Source organism: Empidonax traillii, unplaced genomic scaffold (assembly GCF_003031625.1).
Source record: "Empidonax traillii isolate 1590-97213 ecotype Southwest subspecies unplaced genomic scaffold, ASM303162v1 scaffold158:size1480230, whole genome shotgun sequence".
Classification (NCBI taxonomy): Eukaryota; Metazoa; Chordata; class Aves; order Passeriformes; family Tyrannidae; genus Empidonax; species Empidonax traillii.
This window is the reverse complement of record NW_020955351.1, coordinates 212,714-237,804: the sequence shown is the minus strand read 5'-3', so window position 1 is coordinate 237,804 and position 25,091 is coordinate 212,714. Positions and strand designations below refer to the sequence as shown.

At 42.4% G+C, this 25,091-nt stretch overlaps 1 protein-coding gene across 1 annotated transcript in view; it reads right to left on the bottom strand.

The window, feature by feature from the left end:
* AGBL1 (ATP/GTP binding protein like 1) overlaps positions 1-24,045 on the bottom strand; it is a 306,575-nt gene extending 282,530 nt beyond the window's left edge. The window contains exon 1 of the mRNA XM_027884984.1: positions 24,037-24,045. Coding sequence (XP_027740785.1) covers positions 24,037-24,045 — 9 coding nt within the window. The remainder of the gene's footprint in view (positions 1-24,036) is intronic.
* Positions 24,046-25,091: the final 1,046 nt, after the last annotated feature.

Genomic DNA, 25,091 nt, shown 5'->3' with positions numbered 1-25,091 from the left:
AGGCAGCAATGCTGGCACCCCAATATCTTTCTTCTAAAGGTAAGAGTATTGTATGATAGTAAAATGGAAGGACTTCTGCCTTCTTTTCTTCTCCACGTTGCTTGACTGAACAATACCTCATTAACTCCCTCTTGTCAATGCTAAAATGATACCTGGCTCCATGAATCCTATTGGATGTTAATGAATACATTAATAGGTCCATAGGTCCTATTCTAATTATTGATATAATAAAAATCAGCTACAGTTTAGAAAAAGTATAGCCACGAATTGGCTATAGGTTTGAAGGAAAGAGTTCTTAAGGTATCAGAAAGGGTTTTGTACTGGTGTGCCTACAGGAGAAACAACACTGGGCCAGACAGGCTTTCATCTGAGAGAGTAGAGCCACAGGACACAGCTTTATGGTGTTATGTTCAACCTCTTTGGGGTCTCTTGTCTTTCTCAATAGCATTAGACTCACATCACAAGGTCTTGTGAGGCTTTGCAGCTTTGAGCTCCTCAGCTGAAAGGAGCCATGTAAGTGTGAACATAATTGTATCTTATTGAGGAATGCTGCTGTAATAAACAGTCTCTATTACCAACTGTCCAGCTGTAATATTTGTGTTTATGTCAGCACTTAAAAATCATTGATCTGCAATAAACTTGGTGTGGGAAAAAGAATCTGATCCAAAGGTCAGAGAAGAGAAATGCAATTTTTCCTTATCAGAGCCTGAGAGAGTAAAGCTGGAGAGCTCAGCCAGGGAAAGCGGGGCTGTACAAAGCTTTGCTGCTGTTCCCTTCCCCACTGCTAGAACAGTGCTCAGGGAGATGACCCAAGATCAAAGCTGCTTGCAGAAGCAGTCTGGTTGCAAGACTAATCATTGTTAATCCGCCTGGGCTGCCAGGTTGCAGGCAACCACCCACTGTGGCGTGTGCTGCCCTGCCAGTGCTGCACTGGTACTTTTCAAAGCAAGAATGAGTCTCCCCACAACCCTGTGTGTGGCAGCAGCAGGGTGAGCTCTGTGGATGTCTACTGACGGGTTTTGCTCCACACAGAGCCTTTGAATTAGGAACTGTCTCATTCATTTTATCTGGGAACAGGAGGGTTGCTGAACGACGGGTATTATGGAGAGCAGTAGCCCAGGTGGAGCCTGCCCAGGGCACACACCATTGAAGGCACAGTAGTGTAAAACTCTCTGAGTGCAGGATGTTACACACTTTAGTCCCTGAATGTGTATCTCTCCACAAAGGTAGACACAACACCTTCTCTTAAGAGAAACCTGAAAATCTCCTCCTCAGGCAGCTCCCAGTGTGTTCCCCTGCCTGAGTAGAAGTGACCATCCTGACCCTCCAAATGATCTGGGATTCTCCTTTCTCCTCTCTCCTGCAAGACACTTCCCTTCTTGACTCTTCTTCCTTCAGTGAGTTATCCAGGAATCTGGTCCTTGACTCCCCTGTCACCATGAATCCCAACTGCCCACTCAATATGACTGTGTCGTCCTATCCCATAAACAACCCATTCTATTCCTTCTCTGACCTCTTTTTCTCTCACTTTGCCCATCCTTGTTCTTGAAGGCATTACGCTACCTAGAAGGAATACCATCTCCCAGTAGCTGGGCACTTTGCAAATAGGATTTCTGGAGCACATTGTGCTCCTCCCATCTGATCTCTCTGGTCCATGCCTTTCCACCTCCTTTCCCTGTGGGCTGCAGGGAATTTGCACTGGGGCTCGGACAGAGGGGAGCAGAGAAGGAGGCAGGAACTGCTCACTGGCTCTGTGGCAGCTTCAAGGTTGCTCAAGAGTGAGCAAATCTACACTCAGATGTGGAGGAACCAGCAAGTCCTCTCTGTGTCTCCACTGGCAGGCTAAAAGGAACAAGATCACTGAAGTTCATCTCTTGCTGGTCCTAGCACAGGGAAATTGGGAAAATAAAAAAAAAATAAAAATAAAATAATAATAAAAAAAAATAATAAAATAATAAAAAAAAATAAAAATAAAATAATAATTAAAAAAAAAAAAAAAAAAAAAAAAAAAAAAAAAAAAAAAAAAAAAAAAAAAAAAAAAAAAAAAAAAAAAAAAAAAAAAAAAAAAAAAAAAAAAAAATAAAAATAAAATAATAATTAAAAAAAAAAAAAAAAAGGCAGATTGACCATATCCTTTCCATGCTCCAAGACCTGGGAGAAAAATAGATGATGCAAGGGCAGAGGGCTGGTGGTGATGAGAAACAGGGCTAACAGAGGGCACCAGGGCTGGCTTCAGTGATAAAGCACTAGTAAAACAGCACAGTATCGTCACCTGCCAGCTCCTTCCTTTAATCCTCCTGAGTCTGCACATCCATAATTGGGGATTTGTCTCTACCATCTAGGGCGCTTGGCAGCCCGCAGCTCTCCTCCCTAGAAGTGAGATCTGTGATCAGATTAAAGCCCATTTCATGTTCCCCTGCTCAGGTCCTTGTCAGCTCACTGCTCCCCCGATGTTTACCCAGGATGGCTGACTCATTTCCACATGAAGAGCTGACATTTCCCTCTCAAACCCAGCACAGGGGTCATGGGTTGCTGTGTTAAAGGGAAAAACTACAACGAAAAGATTTTTCTAATCATTGCATCAGATTACAAAGGGATGTAAATCACTGAGCACTGTTTTTTGTCAGAAGCAGAGTAAGGTTACTTCAGGTAGTTCTCAAGAACATTTTAATATCTCACACGATACGCCCACGTGCCAAAGCTCACACACACACACAGAGGGGCACGGCTGTCACTGGAATCATTTAGGAGAAGTTCATCCTGGCATGGGAAAGGAAGATGTTCTGATATTGAGGAGTGCCTCCACTCTGTGCTGCACCCCAGAGCTCCCACCTGTCTCCCCAGGGTCACTTTTTGCTCTGTGCCTCTTTCTGACGCCTGATAAAATTGGGTAATGTCCAATCTCGGCAAAGACAAGCATGTCAAAAATACAGCAAGTCAGTGGAAGCATAGAAGGAGACAAAGCAGATGTGGCAAATATTACCATAAGCAAGGACCAGATTTATCTGCAGGTGTTATAATATGGTTATTCACAGAAATAGCACTATAGACTTTTAAAAACATCACCTGAGAAGCTGTGGATGCCCCATCCCTGGAAGTGTTCAAGGCCAGGTTGGCTGGGGCTGTGAGCAACCTTCTGTAGTGGGAGGTATCCCTGTCTGTGGCAGGGGGGTTGGAACTAGATGATTTAAGTCCCTTCCAATCCAAACCATTCCGTGATTCTATGATGTAAGCTCAGTTTTGTCCTCTCCCCCTAATGAAACTGAGATGGTTCAAGGGAAGATGGGGAGTAAACAAACCAGTAAAAGGATATAGCAAACTTGTTTCTCTTTTGTGACAAGTGTTGGAGATGGTGAAAAAAGAGTAAAAATTATCCTAGCCTGGAGCAGCCAGCAAAGGCCTTACAGGTGTTACAGGCACTACCTGCAATGCTCTTGCAATAAAGATGGGCAATATATTTTGTCTGTCTCAGTCTTTTCTGCGATTTTTGAAGAACCTTCTGTGAACCCCCTGCTAAAGTCCTGCTTCAGAAATAGTATGGTAAAAGTGAAAAGCATTTAAATGTGACCTGAAGCTCACTGAAATGCTCCAGAAGGGTCTCTACACAGTCCTGCTTCAGCCCTTTTTGTCTTAAATGAAGATACAGTGGGGACAGAGGAGGGGAGGACAGATGGGAGCTGCCTCTCTGCCAGCCAGCAAACTGCCACCCAAATCAGGCAGCACAGTCAAGGAAAAAAAATAATAAAAGAAAAAAAAAGCAGGAGCCCATAATCATTTTATGATTCTAATTTAACTTTTATGAACATGTTTTGAGCTCCCCTAGTCAGACTCTGGTATTGATCTTTCCAGTATTGTTAACTCATAACCAGACCATATTTGAAGACATAAACTTTAAGAGGGATAATAAAGAAAAGCCAGACTGCACTGGCTTTATTCTTCTCAGCACAGGGACTGGGAGCTGTAAATCCTGCTGGAATCAGTGAAATTATGCAAGTGGAGATGAACTCCTGGCTGTGTCAATTTTTTAGATATTGGGCACCAATAACATCAGTCTTTATTTCTACTTCAAAGTGGAATTGTTTTGGGATATAAAGCAATGGGAGAGTAAGAGGCTAAACAATGGAGAAGAGCACTGACTTACTGACTTCTCTCTGTGTGCTTTTGAGAGATGGGCCAAATTACATCATTTTGGCCCATCTCTGAACCAGCTGCAGATTCTCTCCAAATGACTCATTTCTTAGATTCAGGCTCCTCCTTCCAACTCCATTCAAGATTTGAGCTAAGCAGGGGCATTCAGATCATGCAAATGCTTTAAGGGTGAGCTAACCGGAGCACTAGCACAGGATGATGGATCTCCTGGCTTATCTTTACTGCATGTCCACCCTGTGTTTTAGGTCAGGGAGGTTCATGTAGCTTATCCTCTGCTTCTGGCTTATAACATGAAAAGCCTAAATAACAATGTTAATGGGATTTTTTCTCTCCATGGTAACAATACAAGAAGGATAGTCTTTTCCAGCCTCTGTCTGCTTCTTGAAAAAAAAGAACATGAAAATATATGGTAGAAATGAATCAAATAAACATGGGACATATTTATTTCCTTGCTTTCCACGCTCCATAAGCAAGACGTGAAAGGTGTTCTCAGTTTGAGTAGCAGGCTGAAAAACCTGCAGTTGAAACTTAAAGAATTCCTCTGAGGCTTAACCTGGTATTTCAATTTATAGTGCAGGATGGTAAACTGCCAAGTTTAAGTGTGAATGTGCATCTGTTTGCTGATGGACTGAGTGGTCCTTGTGCAGACCTTACCCAACCACATCCTGCTGGGAACTAAACCCTGAATCTCACAGATTAAAGGTGACAGTGAAGTCTCAAGAACTCGGTGATGGTTTTTTATGAAAAATGATCCACAGCTCTCAGATTTCAGTTCTGGACAATGTCCTGAAACAGGTGAGTTATTATAACTTTAGGTCTTACTGCAAATACTTGAAATAGCACAACTGTCTTCCTGCTCAGCATCTCCAACCCCCTCCAAACCCTGCATGTCCCCAAGCTTAAGGTTGGAACACATCAACAGGCCTAATTCTGCATTTTCCATGACTCACACAACCCAGCATCTTCACGCTGTCTCATGCCAGTTGGAATTAAAACACAAAGGGGCTCTTCAGAAAAAATAAAAGGCTGTGAGGTGTGTCCTGCCAACAGATTGGAGGTAGCTCAGCGAAGAGCGACCGGAATGATGAGGATACTCTAGGCAGTGACTTTTGAGGAAAGATTAACATTTCTAAAAATAGCCCACATGGGTAACTAATAACTAGCAGGGTCTGCGATAAAAATCCCTGTGTATTGAGGGGTATAAATAATCAAGGATGGAATTAAAGTATTTAGATGGTACAAAGGGCAACTACTGAGTGCACTATTAGGAGTGATGATATTAAATAAGGAAAGTATGGGAAACAAAATAGGGACATCACCTTTTCTCTCTCCTTGACTGAACTCTGTTGAACCAGGTCTGGAACTGAAGATTACTTCAATCCCTGGAAATTTCCCATCAGCAGTACCCACTGCAAGGAGGTGACAATTCTAATTTACAATTATCTCATCAGAGTTTTCTTTAGAGGCACATGCAACCCCCATGCCCACCTGACTGGGCATCCCTCAGTGGCCTGTCTGCCCTGCAAAACTGACAGGATCTGTTTGGAGTCAGATCCTGCTCTCCTTATCCAGAGGCAGCACCTCACTGCAGCTGGCAGAGCTAGTGCAGAAGGAATCACCTGGGTGTTTAGTGTGACTCAGTGTGTGACCCACAGTCTTTCCATGCTGCATCTGCTTCCTTGGGTAAGACAGGTACATATATCATTGAACAGAATGAACACTGCCTTTGCTGCTACTCTTTTCTCTGTCTGTCCTTAGAGTTACCATGGTACCAGCACAAAATTACTACTGTGAGCTCTAGATTTGACTCAGAGGGAGAGAGATCTGCTTGTCCCTTCTTCACTCATTTCTCCCCACCCCTCAGGCAACCCCTCTCTCTAGAAAGCATCCACACATTTCTGTGCAAGGCAATTCCCTCTTACATTGAGATCCATTCTGCAGTTTTCTTTCACTGTTGCTGTACTGCCAGACAAGGACTATGTGTATGTTTTAAAAAAAATCATACTAAGTTATTCTATCCTTCCAGAGTAAGAGACCGTGTACCTAAGCAAACATGGGAGCTATGCTGTATTTTGGCTTTCTAAGGTTTTAACTGTCATTGCTTATGATAAACTTCAGAAACATGCTCATATTTTTTGTGAAGAGCTGTTTGGAAAGCCATAACCAGAGTAATAAATGGTTCATTGTTAGACTAGCCGAGTATATCTTGTGGAGGATTTACATGGTGCTGCTCAATATTTTCATTAATAACCCAAATGATAAAATAGAAGCTAAACTTATTAAATTTGGTCACAACATTTCTATTCAGAGCAACTAAATTCACTCTGGAGGACAGGCTTAAAATTCAGCACAGAAGAGATAAGCAGGGATGGTCAAAAATACAAACACAGAGTGGAGACAACTGGTTAAATAACTGTTTGAAAAGGGATCTACAGTTACCACTAAGCTGAAAAAGAGGCAAAAATGTCACAGTGCTGGGAAAGGGACAAACCATGCTGGGATACAAACAGCAGTAAGGCCTATGGGATGCATAAAAACAGCTTTTTGTTGGCTTTGGGCTGGTGTGGGCTCTGCTGAGAACTGCAGCTCATTACAGGCACCACATGGATCAGCAGAGGAGAGCAGTGAAACATGACCCACAAGGAGCCAGTGAAGGAAATGGGGCTGCTTGATTCACAGAGAACAAGATAAGAAGAGAAGGAAAAACCTACTGTGATGCTCAGTACATAAGCTGGTGGGAGGGAATGAGCAAGTGGCTGTGTGGTATTTAGTTGCCAGCTGGGGTTAAACCACAACTCTACCCTCAGTAGCTCTGCTTGGTAGTCACCTTCATCTGTGCTTGAGACCTGACTGAAACAGGTTCCTCTTCAGTTTCTAGTGAGATGCACTGGAGCTCAATCGGGAATTTTCGGGATGCTGGTTTGTTTTATTTGCACTGAGACCATATTTATTTTATTTCATTCGACAGCTGTTTTAGACCATTTCACTCCCCTGGAAGCATGATCAGGTCTGAAATGTGGGTTGTAAATAGCTGGGAAAACTGCACATTTAAGTCTAATTTTATGTGTAGCATCTTTTATTAATGTTGCAACATTTATTGTGTATTTTAAGTCATCATTGATTTTTATTAAAAAAGATATTTTTATTGTATGTGCATGCTGCCAGCAAAATAAAATATTATGTTTTTCTCCCCTCAGTACGAATTCTCATTAATCTTCTCTAAGTGCACAAGAAAGTAAGAAGCCAACTCTCTAAGTTCAAGGCAGCATCAACGCTTAAGCTCTGTGACTGAGACACTGTCATGTATTCATTCCACTGGGATGCAGAAGAGCAGCTTAATTGCATAAACCAGCATTTGTAAGGTGGGGCAACAAAACACTCCCCTGTGACTTATTACATCTGGGACTGATTAGTGCTGTTATTATACAATTAAGATTCAGAAGAGGGGGATAAAACAGCCAGTAAGGACATGGAAAGATTTCTAAGGTGTGCAGGCAGCTGGGAGCTGTGGGTAAGGCCAGGCATGGGAAAATAACTGCCTTTTGCACTCAGTCTCCTGATGTTTTCTCAAGTCAAGTTGTACTGAGTCTCAGTGATGATACAAAGGTTTTCCAGCAGTATTGCAGTGCATGCTGAAAAGAACCCAGATGCCCCAAGTAGCCTCATTCATTAAGAGTTTTGCTATCTAGCATAAGTAAATATGTAATGGGTACAATGCTTTTTGTTTGATTTTCAGCTAGATTGGGTAATGTAGCTTTGCATTAATTGAGAGCTTCACTCTGACCTTGCATTAACTGGGGAGCAGACTATAAGGGTAGGGTTGCTAATTAGACTGGAATGCAGGTAAACCAGCATCTCAGACAGTTTTGGTTCTGGGCATTTTGATAAGACACCTGCAAGCATCAGCTGTAATAATAATGAAGCCATGACAGTGGGGTTAATGCAAACACAGCACAAATACCAATGAGTAAATGCTGTAACTGAAAATGAGGTATGAGAATGTATACAATTAAGGAAATTAGTATGTAAAGTAGATACATGGTGTATGAAAGAGCATATAGAGGTCTCTAAAACTCTTTTCCCTAAGACACTGGCTTCAGCACTGGGGGATCACTGTGTCCTGCCCCAAAAAGGACCTGTGAGCACATGAAAGACAGAACTGCCTGCTGGCTGGTTTTGTGTGTCGGAGCATTGCTTTGATTTCAGTGATAAAGAGGGCTCCTTTACCTCTCATTTATCTTTTACCATGCAGGTGTGCAAAAATCAAAATGCTAATTTCAGGTACCTGTTCAGACACATGAGCCTGATGCATCCTGGCCCAGATGCATCCAACTGTTTGCAGTCACAGCCATCTCCCTCAGCATCACCTCACACCAAGGTGCTGGCAGTATCAGAATTGTGTGGACCTAGCTTGGAACACCAAATCTATGAGAAAACTACCTCCATTTCCATCTCAGAAAATTGTCCTCATAACAGTGGTTCATTTCTGAGCTTACCTTCTCACAAGCACATCCCAGCACTTGGGGAGCATCCATCAAGGAGGGAGAAGTGCTGTTCCAGATGCCATCAAATGCTCCGCAAAAGGAGGGCCCACCCTCCCTAAAAGTTTTAAGGCTCAATGGCTTTTTAGTCTTTTCTTAGTTGTCACAATTAAGGCCCCGTAATCAGCTGTTCGATACTGCAATCAGCCCCAGCAATCAGCCTCCTGCCTCTGCCACTGATGAATTCCTGGAAGGGACCTTGGCATCAAGAAACTAATTGACCACTTTGTTAGAAAAACAACATAACAAAAAGAGGAGAGGGTGGAAGTGCATTTACGACCCCAGATTTGGGGGCTCAAGAAGGAGGCTGGTACCTTGCTGATGTCTTCAAAGCTAGCCCGAATTTGCCAGCTGCTCTCTCTTTGTTGTGAAAAAGGCTGTAGAAGTGTTCAGGCTCATGTCACCCAAGAGACTGATCTGATCTGACTCTGCATCATCCAGAAATCAGGGGAGATGGTACATGGGTTGCTCTGGATGTTATCACAGGTTGTCATATGTGTTACCGAACTGTATCAAAATTACTGTCAGAACTCTCTCTCAATTCAACATTTGTTAAAGGAATCATCTCAAACATTCAATTAATGGACAACCCTTTCTATCTTTCTAGCAGTTTAGGTTTGGCAAGGTAAAAATAAATCTAGGATTTCTGAGGTCCTGTTAAAATATTTATTATATGTATTTTCATGGTCCTTAAAGTCCAAGATGTGAACTGGGTATCTGCTTTGTATCCAAAAGAGAAAACAGACATGTAATGAAGGCCTTTTGCATATGAATCACCCTGGCTTTGCCAAGTTACTCTTCATTTTACCCAGTCTTAACACACCCAGCTCACTGCTGGTGATCTCTTTGCCCAAAGCTCCATGACAGAGGTAGATGGGAAGCACCTGAGAGGCAGAGAGGCTTTGGTCCTGCTTTATTTCATCCAGATCAAGGCTGGAAATTAGCAGTGTTCCTGCCTGAAAAATCATCTCCACCTCAGAAATCACCTTTGAAAAGGAAAGATTTGTTCTTGTGTTTCAGATGCATCACTCGTTTTGTTTATTGACCCATTAATTATGGTCTGTGTCTTTTGATGGTCAGGGCAGAGCAGCGAACTGGGATGATTGTTCCAGTGCGACTCTTGAGAGACAGAATTAGCAAAGCTGTTCAGGCCAGTCACTGTAACAAGGTTATAATGTAAAGCACTGAACAATTAGCTGGGAGATTTACCTCCCTGTCTTAAAAGCGTTTTTATTACTTAATCAATCACAAGCAATTTATAAACAAGGCTGAAATTTTACATGGAGCCATAAACCTGTCTTATTTGCTTCCACGACAAAGCAGGAAAAACAGACTCGAAGTTTCAAAAGACATTTGATCAATTAAAAAAAAAAAAAAAAAAGGCAGAACTACCTCAAAAGAAGATAAATGATTCTTCAAAGGGAGGAAGGACTTTAGCAGAAGCTGAAGGAAAATAAGTCCATCTGTCTGTTTATTTGCTAGTCTATAACATAATCCATTACAGTGGTTTGAAGTAGTAGCGTGGTAAAGTGAAAATGTGAATCATTTGAGGCAGAGACTTTGTTTGTCTGTGCATGCCTTCCTCAAGCTGGATTGCAGCCACTGAATGCCAACAGTGTGTAATTGCAAAATAAAAGTATTAAGAATGCTGAGTCGGCAACATCAGGTGTGCTCCAGATGCCCTTTTTGCTTTCAGAGCTTCTGACTCAGTGCTGGGACAGAGTTGCATTAAGAACCTGTTAGGTAGAGACAGGGTACTCCAAGGAGAGTTTCTCCAAGCCACAGAGTGCTCAGACCCTCCTCATTTTCTCTTTTGATTTGTCTTGTCATTAGAATGGGTTCCTGGCAGTAGCTCAGAGGCAGGATTTCTGCAGACAGAAGCAGATGACAATGGGGTGCACCACAGATGTACATAAAGATGCCCCAGTTTGAATCCTTCCTCAGCCGCTGGGGCCAGGAGGTTGTTTTACATCCTTATTCCACCACTCTCCCAGCATAGACTGGTTGGACCAGTTAGATTTCCATACTGGGCTGTTACCTTGATTATAGATGGAATCAGCAGTTGCTGGCTGAGTGTGTTTTAGTTGGTTTGGCAGAAATCCCAGTGCTGCCAGTCCCTCTACCTCTGACATTCAGTGTCTCAGCAATACTGCTGACTTCTGCGAAACTGGGGCACAGACACAGACATGAAAGTCCTGCTTTGGCGAGAGCTGCTGAAGAGCTCTGCACTGCACTACGTGCAAGAGCTGAACTGGAGGCTGAATTCACCTCAGTTTGCAGTGATCTAACTGTTCCAGCATCAGCTTTTTTCTGCTTTTGACTGTTCTTATCTCACAGCTCCCAGTCTTGATTCTTCTGCCATTTCCCACCCCACCTGTCAGCTCTTGATTTACACCATTCCAAAGCAGAAATATACTGATTCAATTCAGAAGACTGTTATTTCTATATGTCCCTTACTTCTAGTTACTACCCAAGAGGTAGATGGATGGAAAAGCAAGGGGCTTTCTGATAGTGTGATTTTGGAGGAATAAATGGAGTGGACGCTCTTGTGTTTGCAGGGTTATGAGTCCAAGGCAGGCTCACCTCGGAGAACAGGGGGAGCTTCACCCAAGCCCACTTCGCCACATTTGCAACTGAGGAGATACATAAATCCATGCTGCTCCCCATCCCAGAACAGCCACACCTCACCGTGGGCAGTGACAGGACCTCAAAATGCCCCAACAGGCAGTAGCTTCTGCCCTGTACTCCATGCAGGACCACCCTTGCACCACCACCCACCTCAAACACCAGGCTCAGACCTTGCTTGGGTAGGTGATGACAACATGAAGCACTTCAGGAAGACACTTTGGACTTTGCAGGTTTTCTCAAATTGCCTCAAACCCTGTTCAGGTTCATCTGTGCAGGAAGCAGCAGCAATTCTCTATAGCTCCATGGTGACAGGAAAGAAAAGCTGCCTAATGAATAGACCTGTTTCCAAGGTATTCCTGATTGAGATTTCCTCTCCCTAAGCTAGGTGGGAGTCTCCCACGTTGGGTGGGCTCTTTGCAGTTGCAGTATCTCTATTGGCAGTGGTGTGCCTGAGCCCCCAGGACCGCTGGGTGACATCAGGCTGAGCTGCAGGGTGGCATCACTCATGGGTCTCGCATTTCAAGACCTAGTAGGAACAAATGTGTCATCGCACTGTTCAGTGATTTAACATCTCTGGATGTTTTTGACAAATAGGAGCTTCCTGGTTTCAATTCATACACGTTTATTGCACATAATGAAAGTCAGATGCTCTCTAGTTCAGCACCGAAGTCTTGTGTAGCTGCAGCCCAGCTTTTGCCCAGAGTCATGGGAAAAGTCACAGTCAGACACTGTCACCCGTGCACCTTTGGGGTACAGATTCCTGCCCCCTTTCTGAGGTTTAAGAATATATTTAACACAAGAAATGTATCATAAAAATATAGCAAAATATTTTAAAATTAACAGAGGAGGAAGTGTTGATCCATCTGATCGTTCCCACCATAACAGTCACAAATACTTTCTGCACATAGGCCCCTGAAGTTTATATAGCATGGAATTATTATTGGATGATTTAGTGTCCCAGCTCACCATACTAGCACAAAATAAATACTTCTAATTGGTAATGAAAATGCAGGATAGGTTTCATTGCATCCTGGCACTTATGATCAACATTATTTATTACTGATCAAGTACTGACAAATGCTTTCTATGTTCTACAAACATAAGGAGATAAAGACTCTGTCCTATTAAGTGTAAAAACAACGTTAAACTGAAGACCCAAGAAACCCATTAAAGTCAATACTCATTTATCTTCTCAGAGGAGTATCCATAGACAGACTAATCTGGACATGTGAAATTCTCCTCTTGAAGGCCAGACACAATGTGGTGGGAAGCAGACTGTCCCCAAAACTGTGCTCCATCACAGCTTTTTCTTCTATGAGGGTATATTGGGATTTAACACAGAGAGGAAGAAAGAAACAGTTGATGTAGCAACATCCATGTTCTGATAAATACTCTGGAAGACACAGCAATGAGTGGAGACAACAGGACCTCAGTACCTAAACAATCTGAATAATATGCTTTACTGCTCCAAAAAAGCCCTGTCTTCTCATGCCAAAGAGAGAAATATGGACATTGTTTCACTGGACTCAGAAAAGCTTCTGACCTATTCCTGTTCCAGAGCACGCAGTAACTAATGGGTCCACATCAGCTGTGGGAGGTTTCTTTTCAAGTTTGTTCTAAATAAACATCAGCTAGCTGGAAATTCATAGCCAATACAGATTATTTAATTTCTTTATAATGTTGAGCAGTCTGAAAGCAGACTTTCTAGTGAGATTCATGGGAATGCTCAAATATGTGCTAAAAAGTGCTGTAAGAATAAGCTATTATGGCATCTCAGCATTTGTGAGTCCAATTCTTCTGGACACTAAAAGTGAACTTTACTTCACTGAATATATCACAATACCCAGAAAGATTTGAGGTGGATTTCACTGAAAATTCATGAGCTCCTTTGACTCAGCCAACCCATTTCCTACACCGCTGCTGCAAAGACTGGCTAAAGCAGCAGAGGGTGAGTTTTGCCATTGTGTGCTGCTTCCAGACACACAGATCTTTGAGGCCTCTTCAGATTGCAGGTCTTGCATTTTACTTCTGCAGATGTTTAAAATTGCATGCGGGATCTAAAAAGAAATATTCAGTTTATTTATGTGCGCCTGCACTTTGACATTTCATGGGATACTGAAATCAGGCTGTGTGGCAGGTTTTATTTATTTCCGTTTTTTTATAAAATAAATGTACCTTTTAGTTTTCTCTGTTTCCAACCCCCAGACTGGCTTCAGCCGTGATGCACATCCATTCGGAGTCTTTCAAATGCTGAAATTTAGACACATTTACTTCCCATCCCGCTCCTGCCATTTTTCTGAGTTGCAGGCCATTGATTAATACAATAAGCCTCATCAACTACAAATGCAGTACAGCAGTTATTGAGCTAATCTGTCTTATTTCTAAGCAGTTTTTTATCATGTAATTATTGTAATTACTTTAACAGACAAAAAACTTTAAGTACTGGGAGCTTTCTTCTCCACTCAAGCCAGAAATTAGCAAAAGAGCTTTTCTCTTGTTTATTTAAGCACCAGACGAAGTATGGAATTTTCAAAAGAAAAAGAGGATATCACAAGTTTTACAGCTTCTGAACAAGGATTAGCTTTACACTGTGTAAGATGATGGCTGAGATGAGGGGTAGTCAGAATAGCAGTTGCCATATCTAGGATGGATATCTCATCTCCAACTTGTAAAGAGCAAATACGACCAATGGATTTTTGCTCTTGACTTTTATGGACAAAATTGGAGAGTGTTTTATGAGAGTGAGGGTGAAAACCAATGCTGTGGAAACTATTACAGAGTCATAGAATCGTTTAGATTGGAAAAAACCTTTGTGTCCAACCAGTAACCCAGCACTGCCAAGACCATCACTAAACCATGTCCCTAAATGCCACATCTACACATCTTTTAAATATCTCCGGGAATGGTGAATCCACCACTTCTCTGGGCATCCTGTTCCAATGTCTGACAAGACTTCTGGTGAAGAAATTTTTCCTAATACCCAATCTAAACCATCTCAGGCCATTTTTCTTACAATGTTCATATGAGGCAAAACAGGAGGTGGTAAAAAAATGGAGAAATGAAACTCACGCATGATGTTGCTCTTATTCAGCAGGATACTTTTCAAACAATATTTTTATTCTTTGGACATAGTTTTATTTGTTTGTGTTTTTTTTAAATAAAGTTTCTATATGGAACATTCAGTTTTAATATTCTTTACTTTCCCTTCTCCCTCAGTTTTTTTTCTGATGTTTTCCCTTATGTTTCTTTTTTTCCCCCCCTGTTTATCACAGAAAAGCAGCTCAAAATAAGAATAAACAACACATATGGAAAGACTTAATTGACTCAAATATTCACATATAGAAGAAAGAAATGTAGTTAGTTCAACAGATATTATCAACAAAAAAATCCACTAGTTCTCTGGGAAGGGATTAACTATCAAATGTAAATAATGAGCACCCTTTGGCAAGTGTCTTCATACTTCTGCCCTTACCTGAAACATATCATAAACCTGCACAGCTGTGAAAAGCTCTCTGGGGACTGTCAGTTTAATTGCCAGAGCTTTTCTCCTCAATACCAGCTTTGCAAATGCTGTAAAATACGTGCCTGCAGCCTTTCTGTGCAGCATTACTTTGCAGTGCTCAGTGTTGCCAGGTAGTGAAGAACCACTTGGCTATTTCCAGCTCTGTGGTTCTGTGATCCACAATAAGGATTTGATCTTTTGTGACTTAGAAAGTCTCTGGGCTCCCCTCTCTGGGGTCACTGAGGATGCAGGAACGCACGATGGGGCTGGGCATTGCCCCTGCACCCTCAGCACATGCTCACCCTTTAGTTTATAAGTGAGCCAGGACTGAAGTTTTTCATTTCTAGTGAAAGGTAGTGGGGCATGGCAAAGGGGTTGGATCTAGGAAGATCCTCACAAGGACCCAAACCATCCTGTGGTTTTATGATGATGATTCTATGATCACACCCTTCCCTGCATCTGCTCTGCAAAGATTAAATCCCTTCCAAATAGGCTCGCAGTTTGATCTTCAGTCAATTTAATTTCACTCTTTTTCACTGTTCAACTCTTCTCTGCTCTCTGGACAAGGGCAGAGAGCAAAGCAAAGGAACCAGACACTACAGGATGAACAGCAGAAACACTCAGTGGCTTGCTGCCCTCCCTGACATCTGCTCTCTTGGAGGTACGTTTTACCCTATATATCATCTCTAAATGGGACAGGCATAGTTGTGCCTACATAGTTCTGCCTTTCAGTGCCCGTTGCACCTGTAGAAATCATGCCTTTTATGCCATGGGGCTAGTTAGCCCAGCTAGCCAGTGGATCAGGGAGATCCTGGGAAAGCACACCCCATGCTCATAAATTAGGTGCCGGCAACTTTGGAAATTGGCCCTTGTCATCTCAAAGCACGTTCCCTTCCACACCGTTGCTGCAGAGCTGTTATGGGATTCACCAGGGCAAGAAGAATTTCTAGGGACTCTGTGAAGCAGCACAAAATGCACATTGCTGTACCTTGCACAAAAAAAAAATGAACTTTCAGTGTGCAGGAACTTGTTATGCCAACTTTGCCAGAGGTGGTTTCCTCTCCTTGCACCCTGCTAGACTTTCTTTCAGAGCAGGAGCTGTGATGTTCCTGCCACCTGGAAGGATCAGGCTCATCTCTCCCTGCCTCAGCAGCTCTCCAGTTCTTTTCAACATTCATTTTAAAATTAATTTTCCCTCTTCTCCTTGCATCTCTCTCTTAATTTGGCTCATACCCTGTTATGAGTTTTCTGACTGAAATTTATTCACCAGACAATGCCTTTATGACTGCTTTGCCTCATTTAATTCTAAAAAATACTTTACAATCCAGTTTCTCTAGAAGTCTCCTTACAAAATAACTTTTTGTTTTATGTTATGGGTAAAATCTGCAAAGCTCTTAGATTGCTGCGTGCAGGACATTAATTCCAGTTTGTGAACATGTTTCTCTGGAATCCTGCAGCTCTATAAGTGGAATTACTTTGATGAGTAAACTGCTAAATCAACACTTGTCTCACTCTCTTTAAAGAATGATTAAATCAACCCTCCTTCACCTGCCACTGAAACAAACAGAAAACAGACGGATCCCTTGTTGTGACTCAACATTTTCAGCAGTTACCAAGTCCTGTCATGATTACTTTTTTTCTCTTCTGTGAATAGTTTTAAATTCACATTTTATGGCAGAAGTAATAGAGGTAAAATTTCCATTTTCTTTCCACTTTCATGTGTTTCTGCTACTTGAAAAGATTTCAGAAACCATAGAAACGGCTGGATTAGCATTGAGAATGGGACAGAGGTGACAGATAAAGCTGGGTCACTGTGTAGCCCCAGTCTGCACAGATGGAATAGCACTGCTATCTGGTGGCTGCTACATGACTCATGGAAAATGCCTTGGTTGTCTCAGGCCTCTATTTGGAGGCCAGGTATACATAGCACAGAGGTTTGCCACCACAGCTGATCCCAGCAAAGAAGCCAAGGATTAGCCAGGCTGCGGAGCTTAAACTCACTTTGACTGACAGGCAAAAAAAAAAAAAAAAGGAAAAAAAAAAGCAAAGAGCAGTTGAGAGGGGTGAAACGGGGAGAATATTTTTGCCGGATTGCTGGGGGACATGGAAAGGTTTGCAAAAAGTTGTTTCCAATGTGACAGTTTCCTGATTGTCATCAGATTTCATTCTGCAAAAAAATGAAACAGATAATATCAGCATGTCCTACTTGTAACAGTCACAGAATTGAAAGCTGTCATGTTATTGCTCAAAACATGCTTTTGAAAAGAAAATGAATGTTTCTTTTGTAAAAAAAAAAAATATTGTTTTAAAGAGCTGACATCTGAACTAAATGTTTCAATCGTGTTGAAATGTTACACTTTGACCACAATCGGAATGTGGGATGTGGAGAAGGTTGATTAGTAACTGTATTTCCAGTCTTTTCAGTCCTATCTTAGCCTGGTGGCAAAATCAGATGAAAAAAAAATATTTTCAAGCAGAACACCAGGATCCCAGCCAGATCTTTTCAAGAAAGTAATTTGGAAGAGAACAGTTTAGTTAGAAACAATGCAGACCATCACAGCAATTTAGGATTTGTCTGTACAGAAATGAGTCAGCCATGGGTTCTGGATCCAGAGGGATGCCCATGAGTGGGCCTGTTCCCAACAAAAGAGCCTGTGGCTGGCCAAAAGCATCCATCCAGGCTGAGGATCTGCAATTCTGTGTTGATGAGCAAAAGATGAGCCACAGAGAGGTCTGGACCTGCGAGTTGGAGTTGTTAATTACAACAGACCCTCACCTCACCTTGAGTTTGACCGTCAGAATAAACACTGGTGCTGGGTGAGGTGAAATGAAGCAGCAAAATCCATCCTGCAGAGGTTGTTCGGGGACTTTCAGGCCCATCTAAGGAAGCCTTGCTTTCTCCTTGACAGTTTAAAGACCAGCCGGGAACAACTGCGACTGTGACTTGCTGCTCTAAATATAGAATAACACAAATTATCACATGCTGACAGGCTTCAGTTCCATGGATGAGCCTGCCAGGAAGGCCTTGAAAGCATCTCCACTCGGCTGCCTGCAGATAAATGGGAATAACATGGTGAAACCAGTCATTTTCTTCTTTCTGTAGACCAGCTCATCTCATGCTCTCCCTCATCCCTCTTAAGTTAAACTCAGTCTACATGAGCACCCTACTCCTTCTTGTCCCAATAGAGATGCTTTCTCACTGACATAACTCCAAGGGGGGAGAATCACACCCCTGCATTAGACAGCGCCTGATTTTTCTTATTGCAACAGCAATAAATCTGTGCCTGGCACTCTCTCCTGTACATAAATCTGGCCCTGCAGACCACCAGCCAATGTATTTTCCTACTTCTCACACAATTAAAGGCGCCAAAGCTTTTTTCCCTCTTAAGTCACACTTCTGACAATTTTACTAAAACAGTATTAGGGAGGGAAAGAGTCAGCATCAGACCAGCAAGCTGTGAAATGTAACAGTGTTGAGATGTTTTGCCTTCATGCAATTAACCTTCTTAATGCAAATTTATTACAGCTTTTGAAAAAAACCCCAAACATTGTTGTGAATTTAGAAAAAAAAAAAAAAAAAAAAAAAAAAAAAAAAAAAAAAAAAAAAAAAAAGACATTTGCAGCAAGTGTTAGAAAAAAAAAGCATTCCAACCATTTCAATGCTATTACTCAAAATATGAGTTGGGAGATTTGTAGTAAAATGATTCATGTGATCTCTACGTAAAAATTGCACCCATTGTCTGGGAAATGTACCTTGTACTCAGCTCACCCTTACAAAAGAGGACTGTCGTTGTGATTCAGCAATGAGTAGACAATTTAATCCTCAAAAACAGTAGAGTTAGTCCTTGTCTCCACTTTTTCTACAAAGCCAGGTCTAGCTGAGATTTAAGGAGCACTAACTCAAAAGCTGTTAGAAGTACTTGAAGGACTCATCAAGCAACTGAGATGAGCAATGGGTTTGTATTTTCATAGCTCTGGGAATGGCACCTAGCTGTGGGACCAGCCAGAATAAAAGGAAACAGTTTCAGGAGGATGTAGGGGGTAAAAAAAGGTGGTGATTTAAAAAAACCACATCTGCAAAGCAGACTCTCAGGACTCAAAAGGACTTTGACCAAACACACCGTGACAAGGAAAACAGAGCAGGCAAATGCAGACAGGGTTTATCCTTCTGGGATGGGTCGGCTTGTATTCTACTCATAAAGTTACTGCTAACGCCTGGAAAATCCTGGGCTGTTTATTTTATTATCGTGTGTCCCTGGAGATGTAACTGCAAACCCCGAGGGAGCGATTCATACCACCAAAGTCTTATCACCTGTCCAGATAATCATGGAAAAGAGAAAGGGCATTTCAGCTTGCCTAGGATACAAATTACACTCCAGAAATGCTTATCTGTCACCACTGGTTTATGGGGAGCCTGGGGCGATCAGAGCAGACTGGAGTGAATCTCCTGATCCCTGTGGACCACAGGGTAGAGCCATGGGAAAGAGCACGTTCAAACCATGGGAGAGCAACTGGACCCTGGGCCCTCTTTCTGTGATGGCAAAGGACCCTCTGCCCAAAAGTGTGCCACAGCAGGGCACTCCTAAACCTGTCTGGGATGTAGGATACACATCTTTGACTTACCATGGGCTGACCTTGTCCAACGTGAAATTATTCAGCCAGCAAACTTTCATCAGCAACGTCCAAATCCTCTCCCAGAAAGCAGCAAGCCCCAAAGGCTTTTTTCTCTGCTCATGGTGTTTCATCTCCTGAGAGAATCAGCATTGCAACAGGGAACAGTTTATTCTGTTCCCTTGATCCTCTCCCTGCTGATGCCTTATATCCTTTAGTTACATGGCTCCATTAATGCCTTGCTTTGAGCACATGAATGCGGGTATTTTGAGAATCTCCTTCACTCCAGGGACTGGGATAACTCCTTATTCAGGATGGAAAAGCACATAAACAGAATATTTAACGAAATGACTGTAAGCAATCAGTTATACCTGAACAAAGAACTGCAAATGGCCCTGTAATGTGCTTTATACCTGCTTCTTCTCTCAGATTGCACTGCAGGCTATTTGCAATTCACATTCCACATACCCCTGCATCTGAAATGTCTTTCTTTTTCACTTACTTGCTGATTAAGTGACAGAGTCTAATCTCAGCACAGCCTCCAAAGTCGCATCAAACACAAATCTTCCTGGAGATAACTGAAAGAGCTGTTTTATTTATTTCTATTCTTTTGCAACTCATTATTTGCATATTAGAGTGGCTATTGGGGAGAGAAAAATCATGGATGCAAATCTGACATTCAGATGTCAGCTTTTCCATAAATAAGGTCAACTGTGATGAGGACACTTGCTAGTCTCCAATTATAGGTCTCCTAATGCGTAAATAACACTAACGAATGGCATCTGCCATAGAGAACAACTCATAAAGAAGATGTTAATCGAAGCCAACCCAGCTGAAACTTGCCCCTCTTGCTGTTTCAAGGCCTTTTGATTCACAGGAGATTAAGACATTGACTTGAAAGCGGCTTGAATCACCGGTCTTACATAGCTGGACTCTGCCCATCCCTCCTGAGTCAAAATGCGTCCCCTGTCACCTTCTCCCTTTCCTGGGCACCCTTCCCGGGCCAGAGCAAAGAGTGGCCTAATTTTACGAACTAGGGCGAACCCAGCTCAGGTTCCAGCCCAGGCACTGCCACCTGCAATTCAATCCCTGTGGAAAGAGGATCTTAGTCCTCTCCAAGGAGAACACCGGCTCCTGCTGTGAGGACAAGTTCTCACAGCGCATCTTCAGGAGCTGACAGGATAGATGAGACTTCAGTGAGTTTAGTGCCTTGGAGAGAAGGGGCTAACGCTGACATTGCTCGAGCCTGGCAGGAGTGCCAGCGTTCGACCTCTTGCCTTATTTTCTCAGGCAAACAGCTCCCTGAAGGGCTGTACGCTTCTGATTGCACAGCACTTGTAGCTGGAGCTAATTGGTGACTCCTTTTTATCACCTCTCCAGTATCATCTGGATAAACTGGCTCTATCACTCTACAGCCCCAGAAACGTGAGTAGGGTAACAGGCTGAAGATGAGAACACAGGGCTGGCTGCCAAATGCTTCTGGGGCTTGTCCTTCAGGCATCTTGGTTGCTCGCTAATACTTTTATCCTCTCCCCCCATAAATCTCTGTTTGCATCAGGTTGGTATTTTTTGCTTTTTTTAGAGCAGGGCCATGGCAGTTCCGCAAGTTGGAACCCCTGGTGCAACCTCCAAACAGAAAGCGAAAGGCTCTCATGACCAACAAGGCAATAGTGGCGCAGGCAGCAACACACACGGGAGCTGCTGAACACCCAGGCTCTTCACCTGCTTTTGCCTTGGCTTTCAGAGGAACTCAGTTAAGCTTTCTATGCCTCAGTGTCTCAGGAAAGGCTTGCAACCATCTTTGTCAAATACTTGAAAGTTTTGTGGAAAGAAAATACACAGCAGCAAGGACTCGCTAAAATCTGGATGCGATATTTTGTCTTTCTCAGATCAGGGCAATAAAGTACCGATGCAAAGAGAAAGGTAGCAACAGTTAACACTAGGAAAGAATTGACTTCCATCTGGTACAATAACTTCCTTTGGGCTTTTCTCCAGCTCTACCTCAGTAATCTCCCTTTTATTACCCTTTATATGAGTTTCAAATTCTCTGGCTGCAGACTCTGGCAGAGAGGGAGGTGGAGCTGCTCTTTGAGGCAACTCTCTTGGCTTTCTCCGACCTGGTAACTGTAAGCTGGAGCTCAGAGCAAAAGCTGTGGTGAGAAATGTGGGCAAAGAGGAAGCCAAAAAAGCCCAATGCTCTCCAACCTCCGAGTTCCTCCGTGTAGCATCAACATGCACCCGTAAGCCTGGAGTTACCCAAATGCACTTATTGGGGCCACTCCGGTGTTGAAAAGGAAGATTAGCAAGTGGGAGGGCAACGAGTAACAAGAGTAGAGGGCAAAGGAAAGGCAGGAGCTACCTGCAGCTGAATGCAAATGCTAAGCACTTGCAAAGCTTTGTTTACAAGCAGAATGAAAAAAAGCTGTGCATTAAAACCAGTCTTAGGAGTAGCGATAAGAGAGCAGCACCACTGTGAAAGGTGATGGTTCTCAGCATCAGCATGAGCCTTTCAGCCTTTTCCTGGCCTCACCAGTAAGGTGTTTATTTACAGTTTCTTAAGAGGACAGAGCTGAGAGATATATGGATAGGGAAGGAGTGGTCACAGGGAAAGGCAGAAATTTTCTCCCTTTTTAAGAAGCATTAGTGAGCTATGAACTCTGGAGCATCAGGAATCTTTGCTTCCCTGTAAGGGCTTCCCTCAGCACTCATGCAAAACAGTCCATGGAGTTGCCCCTCCTGCCTGGGAGAGCATCTTTCCCTCAGTACAATCAGACATGTACAGTGTTCAAGTGAAAACAAGACCAAACCTTGATGAAGTTACTGCATCAGCACCAGACCTTGTGTTACTGATGAAGTTAGTGCAGAACTCTAGGAATTTGTTTTGAGACTCTTTTCTTCAAGCTAGCAGAAAACCATTCAGACAGGTCAGTGATTTCAGTTTCTGAGACTTCATTACTGCATTTAATAAAAAGTATTTAAAATCCTCACATCCATCAGCCTAAAAACACTGAAGAAGAACAACTCACACTCAAGCAGCGAAGTTTGGCTCTAAGGGTTGCCTATGACCTCATTCTCTTGCTTTATTCTGGGAATTTTCTTATTAACAGGAATGCAATAACACAAAAGGAATTGCTAACAACTTTTGGATCACAAAGTTTCCCCTTTGTATGCAATGCAAATGGGGAAAAACAGCCATACAATACAAAGTTTGCTAATACACTATCATCTGCTCATATAAGACTTGCTTATCGCTCTGGTGATTGATTTATTTTTAGTATGCAAGAAGCTGAGCATCATGTGCCTTCCAACTGCTTGAGCACAATTATTGTATTGATTTGATGTGACAGTAGCTCTGTGTTTAAGGTGGTTTATGTTTTTTAATTTGCAATTAAATAAAAGGATGTCTGCTCCCCAAGATGGCTGACGGTTGTTTATACCCTGCAGTAGTTGATGAAGCAAACTTTTATTTAGCTTCATAAAACATACTTGTTCTGTCACTCTGAAGCACATTAGCTAGAGTTCTGAGAGTGGTTTCTTACCTAGCAAAAGATAAAACTAAACTCCAATCTATTTTAAAGTAGGCAAGGTAACAACATCAATGTTGCAATGGGACTATAATGAAGTAAGTGAGCTGGCAATATTGTACTATTGATAAAAGTAATAGTGATAATATATTTCTATAGCACCTTTCATCCTGAAGTGCTTTGGGTATTCACGTGTTCCTTTTCTCTCTCCCCTAATACTCCTTTCTCCTCTTTCACTGGATGTACATAAATATATATACGTATATTTTATTTAAACCCTCCTCTTCTTCCATGGATTATATCTTTTCAGCTTTGCAGAAGGGAGGAACCTTGACAGCTACTTAAAATCAGATATTGCACAACAGTTACTGAGCTATGGATGAGATTGCTCCATTGTCCATGACATGAAGTGAATAACACTCCTACGGAAGATCCACAGTGTCTTACCCAGAAGCAGATATCTCTTTATGCCCATGTTGCTTGACTACATCACAAATCTGAGGTACAGCACACAAAAATGGAAAGATAAAATTTTCTCTCTGGAAAACATACACTGTGGCTCTGTAGCTCACAGTCAGAGAAGGAGCCATAAATGTGAGCTGGGCACATCTGTGAGTCCATCTCTTCTCCACCCAACACTTCTGACAATGGTGGAAGATGACTGATCTTCTTCCCACCCATACCATAACCTCATCTCAAATGTCCCATTCTTAAACATGGAAAATTTCCTCTATCAGGGCTGCCAAAAAAAGACAAAAATTATCACTGAGTGTTCCCCTAAAAGCTTGATTCATTATCTCTTGAAGATCACAGAATATTTTCTACCTATCAATCTCCAGTGGATCCCAGTTCAGTACAGAGGCAATGGATATTTGCCAGAACTGGATAGTTCAGCTTGGAGGGTCTATCAGCCCTTGCTGCTTTGGTGTCTGCTGAGCTAAATAGTTAAATTGACTGGAGGACATTTAAAACCAATGCAAGTTTCAAGTATAGATAAGGCCTGGTTGGGCTGACCTCCATCCAGCTGGCCTTCACCCAGAGCTAAAACCTCCAAGTGATGCGACTGCCATCTCTCCATTACCTTCGTCATTCCGGAGATTCCTCCTCACATGAACGTGGCACGCAGAAACACAAAACACCAGCAGGGTCAAATGTTTCCAAATATTGTGTAGCACATCTCTCCGGCCTTGGGTGGGCCTCTAAAAGATTCCACAAATTCTGGGCTATCCATTCATCAACCTAAATTGCTTTCTCGTGTTTGTCGTGCCATAGGAAACATGTGTTGATTATCAGATGATGTACTATAGCATGTATACAGCAGGATTACTGTGTCACCCTGTGCTTGTTCAGACAGGAACAGGGTGACACTAATTCTGCTGTATATAGGACCTGAAAATTGATTTGTTTTGACTGCAGCGGTCCCGCTTTTGCATGAATATTCCAGCAAGCAATTATGCCAGGAATGCAGTAGAGACTAATATTATCGAGTACTCCCCTCAAGGAGACTATTAAACTAGTCTTCATGTCATCATTTGCCATTATTTAGTCCAGAGACCTGACATAAGGAGTTGCATCCATCCAGTGGAGGAACCACTTTGTGCCATGTGATCTCAATGTCTACCTCAAACGACCAAAGTAATAAATTATGAATATCAAGGACAACAAGCACTGTTGATAGCCAACATTTCTAAGCAGCCTACATGCTAAAATGTGCATTCCACTGTCTGATCAATTCTTAGGGCAGACAGGACAATTACATCATCCAGCTGCTAAGCAGGAGAGGCCATTATATTTCAGTTTATCAACTTTAAATAACATGGCACAGACTATCATCCTGGTGCAAAGCATTGTTGAGATATTGGTGCACAGACCCAAACAAGTTTTATTAGTAATTGAAAGCAGATGCAATGTTAGTTTACAACAGACAGATGCATTTCTGGCAAGTTCTGCCGTGAGTGAAAGTGAGATTAACACCAGATTGGTTCCACAAAGGGATGGAGGAGGACAGAAAGCTCAGGACATTTACACAGCAAGAGAAACTCTAATTACATGAGAATTCTGTAATGCATTAGTTATTCTGTGTGTCATTTCTGAACTTCATCCTTAATCCCAAATCTTCTAATTTTGTGAGGGGAA